The 10,375-nt window shown below is 37.2% G+C and overlaps 1 protein-coding gene and 1 long non-coding RNA gene across 51 annotated transcripts in view; both read right to left on the bottom strand.

The window, feature by feature from the left end:
* LOC131666881 (longitudinals lacking protein) overlaps positions 1 to 4,933 on the bottom strand; it is a 140,016-nt gene extending 135,083 nt beyond the window's left edge. For 26 of the 50 annotated variants that reach the window (XM_058939938.1, XM_058939929.1, XM_058939936.1 and 23 more), the window contains exons 1-5: positions 4,761 to 4,932; positions 2,813 to 2,993; positions 1,723 to 2,141; positions 1,392 to 1,629; positions 967 to 1,141 (exon numbers count right to left, since the gene is read on the bottom strand). In XM_058939938.1, coding sequence (XP_058795921.1) covers positions 967 to 1,141; positions 1,392 to 1,629; positions 1,723 to 2,141; positions 2,813 to 2,986 — 1,006 coding nt within the window. In that variant the 5' untranslated portion in view covers positions 2,987 to 2,993; positions 4,761 to 4,932. Of the gene's footprint in view, positions 1 to 966; positions 1,142 to 1,391; positions 1,630 to 1,722; positions 2,142 to 2,812; positions 2,994 to 3,993; positions 4,148 to 4,760 lie in introns of those variants that run through there. The other 24 variants (XM_058939897.1, XM_058939913.1, XM_058939908.1 and 21 more) reach the window with 2 other exon arrangements.
* Positions 4,934 to 6,667: 1,734 nt separating this feature from the next.
* LOC131666891 (uncharacterized) lies at positions 6,668 to 8,528 on the bottom strand. Its single transcript, XR_009302146.1, has 6 exons — positions 8,313 to 8,528; positions 8,023 to 8,119; positions 7,723 to 7,837; positions 7,459 to 7,522; positions 7,246 to 7,367; positions 6,668 to 7,171 (listed from the first exon to the last, which is right to left on the bottom strand). It is a non-coding gene; the product is annotated as an uncharacterized LOC131666891 (long non-coding RNA).
* Between the last annotated feature and the right edge of the window lie 1,847 nt (positions 8,529 to 10,375).

Consider the following 10,375-nt stretch of genomic DNA (forward strand, 5'->3'; position numbering starts at 1 on the left):
AGTCTGCCAACGAAGCGAAGAAGTAAGGCCAATCGCGCACAGCCAAACTCTATTAGACGTTGGCATTATGATCGGAATGTTTCCATCGTCTTCTGACGACATTTAACTTTTTCAAATAGAACTGCAGTGTCGAGCGATTAATACCATACATTTCTGAAGCTAAAGTCGTGCTAATGCCTTGCTGTAAGATTGCTTCCAACGATAGCCTAACTGAGTCTAAACTATACTTCCTGCCGTGTTTAGAAGCGAGGGACGTGATCAATGCTTCGACGTCCGCGCCGCCTCTCCCGCTCGCCGCTAAGAAGTGCACCGGCAGGCAGGAGCGACGGCACGTGTTTGTCCGCGAACTCGACTGTACAAAGCGCACGACACCACCTGCAAAACCAGAACGAGAAAGCCCAAGCTCTAGTCGCCACGCTTTTGCCGTGTGTCGTCTTTTTTGCTTTAATGGGGTTTTCGCTGGAAAGCACTTGCTGCTACTCTCATTCAAGTCACATGCCAATGATATATGGACACAAAATACATCATAGTTCCATTCAACTACTGTCGCAGATTTGATTTATGAAGTAAATGTAATTCGGTATCAAAATTACAATATATACTAACGTAGACTTCTTAACAGTAGTTTTACTATTCCAATCAAGCTTAAGAAATTAAGAGTAAAACTATCGCTGTAACAGTACTTTGAATCGAGCAGCATATTTAAAAACGAAACATTCAAGTTATCAACCCCATTATACAACATCAATAACAAAGAAAAACGGCAAATTAAACAAACGCGGCACAGCAGTCGACAGTTAAAATGCTAAGTTCTATTTGAAAAAGTGGAGCGTCATTAACAAACCAATGATGAAGTAAACCAACCGGCAGCTTGCTGTTCTCGACATTGATTTTGTCAAAATAAAAAGCAAATTGGCATTGCAAACAAACAGAAAGTAACGATATTTGAAGGTAAGATGAGCTTACCAGGGTGTTGAGAACCGTCTTGAGTACTTGGGCCTGGTCTACTGTCCTGGTCCATTTCCATGTCGTTCATGTCATCATCTAGATGCGTAAGGTCCTCAACACTCTCCTGGTCATCCAGGTACTCAGACTTTGGTTGAATGATTTCTTCGTTCGGTTCAGGCTTTTCCATGGGTATCTGCAAATGAATAATGAATTATGATTAATAAATATATATGAAGAAATGCAACTAAAAACAGAAATTTTTCAAAATAAATTAAATAGCATTAAATAATTTGAATTTGTATGAACAAATTTTTGCAATGAATTTAAAAGTTACTACATAACAGTAAAAGTGTAGAATACTCTTAGCTAGATGAAACATAGTAGAACTAAATTCAAAAATAACTAACTGAATTCTGATATCTGAAGACAAGTTTGATCATTACCTGGATCATCTCGTCGGCGGGTTTGGTGAGCTGTTGCATGAGGGCTGACCTGCCGACCGGGACCGCTTGGTCGGCGTGAGTCTTATCCTCGGCCACGGCAGCAACACCAACTGGGGGCACACTGAGGTTTGCATCACTCGAGTTAGACGCTTCGTGATTTTCCATACTATTATCATCATTGCCAAGACTTCTCCTTCTTTGTCTTTTTCGCTTTCTTGTAGGGCTTGTCGAACCTTCCCTGTAAAGCAAACAAAACATGATCATTAGTAAAAGAAAATTCAAAAAAGAAATTTTTTTTTTTGGTTTAATAATACAAATATATAATATTTACCTAGATGAGAGACCCTTGCATTGTGGACTAGCAGAGTCTTCGGGCAGATCACAGACGGGGGCCTGCTGCAGACTTTGCCTAGGAACTTTGTTCTTCTCGATGGTTAGACCGGAAGACGTATGTGGAATGTCGACCGGAGCGGCCGTCGCTGCCGCTTGACCAGCCGTCGATTTGGTCTGCCTCGTTGGCGCACTGTCGCTGCTGCTCTTGCCTGTTGTACTTGTGCTACCACCAGTTTTACTATCGGACAGGCCTTTGATTTGTAAACTTTCTGCGGCTTTTAGCAGCGCCGTTAGCTGGTCTTGCGAGATGTTCACCTCGCCTCTGTACATGTAATCCATCATAGCTTTAAGTTCTTTGAACTTAACATCCTTGAGTATAAACACAGGATGTTTGTCGTAGTGTTCACTTAAGAGACCCTGAAAAAATGAAAGAAAACAACAATTAGTTGAAATAAAACATCAGTTGACGTGTGAATCGATGAAAAGGAAAATGAGATATCCCCCCCCGCCCTATTATCATGCGTATGAACGGTAGTCGAGCCCAGCAAGTCGGCCATCTTGACTTTCACTGGATATTGATCAGGCGTACAGAGGAGAGGTACAGAACCGCGCTCAGCAAAAAAGGTGGGGAGGCGACCGGCGCCGCCAGACAGGGGAACTGCCGCCGCCTGGGTGGAGACGCGACCGTCTCTCTTAAATGAGAGACGACGCCATTTTGTGCCTCGACTGCACTCTCCTCTCTATTTGGTATTGATTTAGCTTGAGAACTACCGGGACAAAGGAATTACCGTGTAACGGGGGCTAATAGCTTATGTTAGTTGTAATGAGTGAAATTTTTATCTAGTGCTAGACCTCGCGTATTTTCGTGTGTCTTAAAATGTATAAAACTGTATTACGTCATCATGTAAATTAATCGTATAAAGAACTTTTTAAAAATTGTTTTTACCAACAATTAATTTTCATGATCGTAATGAATTTGTAGAGATCAATGTGCTTATGAAACATTTTAGTTTAACAGAAAAGCTTAGGCATTGATCAAAACAAATTAAAAAATATACAAGATAAATATTTATTTTTAAGTAACTCACCTCAAAGTATGGACTGCAGGCGGAGAGGACTACTTTGTGGGCTTTAAGGTACTTCCCCTCCGCCGCCAGGGTGCAATCAACGAGAGTGCCGGATTCCAGCAATGTGTCGAAGTTTTGTATGAGAGTGGACTGGTGGTTGTTCCACCTCAGACAGAACTGTTGATCGTCCTCCATATCTTTTCTAAGTAACAATGAAAAAGGAAAAAAACGTTCAGTCTTCAAATGCAAAATAATTTGCTTTAACTTCAATCACCGCTGCTCCATCATACAAGCACGCACGATAAGCTCTCCTCAAAGCGAGGAAGCTTCCAAAATGGCCGAGTCCAAATCTACACTGAGACCGACGCGTCGTTCTCTCTCGCCTTTCCCTTCGCGTAGCTCTTGTCGCTGCAGCAAATAATTGGAGTGGGGATGTGGCGCATGCGCCGACAGGGCCATACGAACCCTTCTCTTCCTTTCAGTTATTCGTGAAAATCAATGTCCGCACGCGTCGATAAATATAAACTAAACTGATATACCAATAAGTGGGAGTGTTATAATAAAAATGAAAATAAAACAATGCGTCGTTATGATTACGTAACGTATTTATATTATCAGTTCAGTGGCGCGCGAAAACTTACGTCATCACGTGCGATGGACTCGTCCGGTGAGGCGCGAGAACGACGCCGAGAAAAGCCGAGCATGATGCTACGCAGTAGGGGAAGGAGAAGAAAGAGGAACGCGCCGGGCAAACATGGCGGACCTGGAGCGTTTCTGGCTGAGCAAGATGGCGTGAGCCGAGAAAATTCCAATGACTCCGAACATGAAACCTGACTTTCACTCAAGCGTGTCACGAACAAAATATCGAAAGAGGAGTGAAAAACATGGAATCTGAATGCCAACTCCGTTAAGGCACATCACAAAAAGTTGGATATATGATATCAAAATGCAATGCGTCGCAGAAGCGGCGTGGTAAGAGGAAACGCCCTTTAGATTTTACGATTATCGCGACAGAAAATTTATAAAAAACAAGAGAAAACCCTTGAAAGGACACAATAAAACACTTCTACGCAAAAAATAACTTACGATTTATGTTAACAAAAGAAATGAAAAAGATTCGAAAACAAACACTGACAATGAACGTAGTCAAAACAAATACATATAATCCCGTCGTAACAGGTAATCGGACAAAAGAAACTCACCGAAATCCAATAAAAAATATATCACAGAATGCTGCAGCCGCCGTGGGCCAGCTCTCACCGACGCGCTGCCCTTCGCAATAATGGCGTCCAGTCGCGACAAGTTGAGTCGCGGTAGCTTCACTTCGGACTACCTCCCCCCCTGGCGCATGCGCCCAGCGATCGAGGCCGAGAAGGGGAGGTAAAGTGAAGAAGGAAGAAACACGACGGCGGCGTCTGCACCGCTGGGAAAATGGTGGCGAGAGGCTTTTCGTGGAATCGCGGCGTCGGTCATATCGATTATTCCACTTTGCCAGCTGCAAAATTCTAGCTTTTCACGGCAAAAATCACTTTCTCGTGACTTAAAAATTAAACACTAGAATTTTGCAGCTTATTAATGATGAATATGTTGATATTGATAAATTACGTAATTACACTCAACTACTCACTCGCAAATATAAACAAGTATGAAAAACTAGAACGTTAACTAGTGTGGTCATTTAAAAAAATTAAAAAACCGTATGCGCCGGCTGGATTTAGAAGACGACCGGCAATGAGTGTGAAAAATGGCCGCCATTGCCTACTTGGCAAACCAACATGGCGAAAATCTTGGGGAAACACGGCGTCCCGTCAATCGACCCCACGAATTTCTTCCGAAAACACTCATATTTCACGTAAAAAAAAACATCTCTATCACTCTGACGTAAGTGACAATCAAGACAAAGAAAGTCACATTCTCACAAGAGTCACACATTCGAGAAATAAAGAAAAAAAAGAGAGACTAGACTAACCTCTTGGCACAGTCTTCAATATCACAGTATCAGGACGAATCCTGAAGGGGGAAGAACTGCGCGACTCCACGTCCCGTTTGGGTTGGCCCTCTTGTCCTCAGTCTGAATTGGTGTTGCACGCCACGCGTCCGCTCGGTCTGGCCGCCCTCCGCGCAATGAGTTGCCCCAGTCAACGTTGCTAACGATCGAGCGGTGCAGCTCAGCTACACTCTCTCCCTCTCCTCCCTGAAAGCTGCGCGCGCACCACCACGAGAAAGTTCTTTAGCGTCCTGTACAGGGCCGTATTTTCGCCTTACCTCTTCAGAAAATTACTATGACGATAATTTGTCACACTTCCTAAACTATTTACTAGGAAATAATGTTTGAAAAATAGTTTTCGATCGTTATTTTGGGGTTGTGAAACTCGGTAGAGATCGGAAATTTCTTAAATGATGGGGGTTGATTTTCAGGGGCACTAAGTTTGACTACGACGCTGGACGGCTGGTCGATCGATATACGGCAGGATTATGTGCGGCTCTCCTCGTGTCCGCTTGAGTCTTTTTGTTCCTTTTCCGATTATTATTTTGCCTGTTTTTTCGTAATTGCCATTGCCTAATATTTTTATTTCATGTTTTCCAGCTAGAATCTCATACATCAAAATCTATGAGAATTGATCTACACGGGCAGTACAAAATACTTGATTTATTTATCTATGTAAATGAAATGTTCTTTATCTAAAAAAGGGTATAAACAATAACAATTTGTAGTACAGCCGATACATCATGAACGAGATATTGCGATGAAAATTCTGAATTGGATTTTGGAATGCAAAAAAGCGACCCGGCCAAAAACCGAGCTTTTAATTCTGCGCTTCGTTTATGCTTGCTTGATAGGAAAATGGCGTTTCCCTGTGCGCTGGTCCAGCATATTTCATACTTCTATACGTATAATGTCACCAAGAAAATATAATACTCACGAATTTATAATTTCAATGATTTACATGATATGGCATAAATTTTAACTATGCATACATTTAATTTAATATCTGATGACTGTTTCCCATTAATCATGTTTACATGGATATGCATACAATTTTCGAAATAAACATATATATTGATCGTCAAAGACTCGTTTATGCCTTCATATATTTAATATTTCGAGGCTTCTCTCTAACTTTGTGTAATTTCTGTCTCTCAAAGTCGTTTAGAACAATATGAAGAATTGAGTCTCAGCAGAATTAGAGCGTAAAATGATGTCATCGTTAGTAAAAATTATGCGGACGCCCGTTTTATTATGCATTTTTTTAATTCATATAGATTTTAAAACATTTAATTCTTAGTAGCGAGGAGAAATTTGAATTATAAAATAGACGTAATAAAATAACATCAGTTTTATTGAAAAACATTTACATAGCGGTTGTTGACATAATTCCTAGACGCAAAACGGAATTCATTGATTTTTAAATTGTTATCCATAAAAGTAGAGTTAAACAAAAATATATCTTTTGCACATAGCTGATTGTTCGATCCTATTATTATCTAGCAAATCAAACACTCATTGTTTGATAAAATGATAATGACTCAACTAAACTACATTTATTATTAAGTCGAGATATTTTTTATAAGGATGAAAAATCATAAATATTAAAATCTAAAAAGAATTTTTACAATAAAACCCTTTTCATAAAATTTAATAAAAAAAGTACCCATTGAGCCATTTTAAAATTATAATATTAAATTATATATATACTGTTATTAAAAGTGAACTTATGAAATTCATATTTTAAGCTGGAACAAAAATAATTTAAATGTTATTACAATAAGATTTCATATATACATTCCCTTATAAATAAATAATAACTTTAAATAATAGAAATATCTATTCCTCCATTACAAAAATGCAATTTCAAAACTATATTTACACTATTATTGCAACTTACATTATGAAAATTTTATATTCTAAAATAATACAAAAAGAATTATAATGTTAAATTGATGAAATTAAAAAATTTGTTCTCATGTAGCAGAATTCGTTTCTACAATTTAATATACATATAATACAAATATAGAAAATTACTCCAAGAATCTACATTTTTTACATTGCAGCTATTTCAAAATAAGCAAAAATTTTATAATATATATTAAAATAACTTGATTAACTATAATACATATTTTTAAAAACACTTCAACTGGCTCACAGCGCATTACTGATCATCTATAATAAATTTGTAGGTCATACTCCATGAGTAATATAATCATAAAAACTATTGAAATATGCAGTAGTCATTTCATTTACATATATATAGTATAATCATTAGAAAAATTATTTTATTAAGGTAATACCTACAGAAAATTAAAGAAACTCAAGTTATAATTTTTTCAGATACTATGTATAAGTTACTCATTTAAAATTTGTATTTTAATGTGCAATAACTGTAACAAAGTATATAATTAGAATGCAATTCCATATTGATAATTAAGAATTGTAATTAAAAATAATAGTTTACCAAAAAAATAAGAAACTGAATTTTACATGGCCCAAATATTTTTCAAGTAACTCCCTTTTATTTCTTGAATTTATGTATGTTTGTCAATCAGAATTTCCTGTTTTGTACTCTACCAACCAAATCTGGAATGAAAATTACCATAGTAAAAAAGTAACATTTACTTTACAAAATATTGATACTTCAATCTATAGTTTTGTCGTGTCAACTACGTACTATCATTCACATGCTTCTCTATTTAATTGAATGTGTCCTCCTAACACCACAAATGTAGTGTATCCTGTAATTGCAATTTTTGAATTATTATTAATTGTAACAATGAGTGTACTGAAAGAAAATCAAGCATAAAAATCAAAGAAATCAAAGATATATTTGTTGTAAAATATAGTTATTTCTATTCAGCTTTACATCCATTTATGTTATAAATTATCAACTTTAGATTTCATCTGATTGCTTTTGTACTATTAGATATTGACTCACCTGCTATTAAAAACAGTGTTTTAGCAGAATATAACCTGTTAGTAATTGGTATACTGGTAGTTACTAACTCAAATACAGAATTTACAAAATGGACCCTTTGAGCATTACCAGATACCTAAACAAAATTTCAAATTAATTAAGATAATTTGGTAGATAATATTTCATTTATTTAGTATAACGCAATATCTTCTATTCATATTTTATAACATCTACTTATTAAAATAACAAGATTTTAAAACGCACCAAATTATTATTAAGACTAATGGTTGAGAATAGAAATTAAGCTAGATTAATACTTACATGAAATGATTTCACAATGGCTGCCTAATTAAGCAACAATTCATACAGATCACATCATTCTTCAATAGCTTTGGCCAATCCAACTTCACCCAAAATCCTAGAAAAAACATTTATGTTATATTAAAGTCTCTACGATATCTACATTTTCATCCAATGTATGATAAATATTACACAATTATAAAAAAATAATGTGGCACTCAAATTTTAAAACAAACATAGATTTTATCTTTGAAAGAAAAGTAATTAAGAGTGATTTGTATTTATTAAAAAAATTATATTTTTCAACTAACAATTATATAACCTTGAAGTAGCGGCTTCTTTTTATAACTTTTTCTTCTTCCAAAAATCATGATTAGATCATTCTTATTGATTATACAAAGTACAAACTTTGCACAACATTTCATTTTCATTCATGAACTTTTGCTATTTATTTTGGTCCAAAATTGTTGACAAACACACAGAGTGCTTACTGTTTACAGAATGGTAGTCAACTCACGACATTATCACGATCACAACGTCAGCTGTGATACGCATGCGTAGCGTAACTGAGCTATTTCAAACATTTCGTCGTTTTACTACTTTTTCACTAATTTTGTAGTTTAAATGAACGCAGTGTCACACAATGTCAATTGTGTATATGTACTGAAATATTGAGATATATTTCTCGCGAATTTACAACCCTGGGTAAAATCAGTTAGATTTTTAGATTATGAACACAGAATCGAAAATAATTTGACTTTTCCAACTGTAGGTACATGAATTTGATCATTAAATGATTTTTACGAACTCATTAAAATTTCAAGACTAGATTATTTAGGTAAAGCAAAATGTAAAGCTTTTTTTTAAATGCTTCAAGCTAAAGGTTTATTTTTTGATGAACTTTTTTGCTTTTTTATCGAATAAAACCAAATTCTTGGATTAGTCGAACTTATAAATGTGAACTCATGTTGCGATGACGGATCGTAAGTAATCCGGATAGTGTTAGATAAATTAAGCTTAAAAATTACAAAGAAATTGCGTCAATAACAAATACGAGACTCTTATAATTCACTCGAGATATTGCATCGATCACATGCTCGTACGATTTCCGGTATTTTAATTTAAAACCGAGGAGTGCAGGGCAAGCGTGTCCCCACCTAGGTAACTCGATTCTCTGCATATTATACTGGAGGCGCTAATGCTGGCTGTAGGTTGGTTCACCCAAGATTAAGGATAATCAGCTACCTACACGTATCAGGTATACCAATGATTTTTTTCTAAATTTCTCTTTCTTTACTTATAAACTCGATGACGACTTATGATTTTTAGAATGATTTGCATCATGTTGGGTCTTTTAAAAATACGTAAAAGTATCTAAAAAGCTTCGCGCCCGAAGCCAGTAAAAGTTTTAGCTTCTTCGTAGTTCCTCAATCAACGGTCTGTGAAAAGAAAAAGCTTGCTTGCACCTGTTAATTCCCAAAAGAACCTCATCAAACATCGGTTATTCAAACCTTACGAAATTGTCCTTGCTCGAAAACTTGAAATTCAGCACGAAATCGTCGTCATATTTCCAATAATATATAACCTCCAGTTTCCATCCGAGCGCAGCGGTCGACACGAAAGAAGCGCGGAGTAGAAAAGAGCTCGACGTGGTAAAAATAAAAAAGGAGAAAGAAGCTTCTGCGGTGGGCGAGCTGAGGAAAAATCGAACAAAGGGGCGAGAGAAGAAAAGAAAGCTCTCTCTCTCTCTCTGCTTTCCCCTTTCTCGAAGATGGCTGCCAGAAGGGACGACGGCAGTGGGGAAGCCAAGAATGCGCATCCCTTCTTATCTCTCGTGACTTTTCCTTGGTGGAGCTTGCGAAGCGTGCGAGTTGGTACAATCGCTCGAGTTCGAGTATTTCTCACCGTTCTCCTCGCTGCGTCGTCCTACGCGCGGTAACGGAAAAAAATAGATTCCCTCGCCACTGTCCTTTATTATTTTTCTCCCTTAATTATAATGTCCTTGCCGCCTCTTTGAAGTACATCCCCGTTTTACATTCGTCGCAGTGTTTCCGCGCCTTCAAACTCGCGTAGGATTTTCGTTATTTCGCGACATCGTTTGGCCAATTGCAAAGCGTAACGGCGGCTGTCCGACGAAGCGGGCACAACCTAATGTATGCGGGATTGCTTATCGAGCACCTTTGAGCTCCTTGCTCCAATTTCAATATGAGAGACGCAGAAGCGTGTTCCTTGCTTCTCCGTGTCTATTGAAAATTTTTTTTCGAATTGAACTTTGTGCGCTGTTGACTCGGGGACAGGACGCGACGGTTCTTTACGGCAAATGTAAGGAGGCTCGTAGAACTGCCGCTCCTTTTGTAAAAACTTTTTTCCTCTC

Source organism: Phymastichus coffea, unplaced genomic scaffold, assembly GCF_024137745.1.
Source record: "Phymastichus coffea isolate CEN01 unplaced genomic scaffold, Cenicafe_Pcof_1.1 PCOF00062, whole genome shotgun sequence".
Lineage (NCBI taxonomy): Eukaryota > Metazoa > Arthropoda > Insecta > Hymenoptera > Eulophidae > Phymastichus > Phymastichus coffea.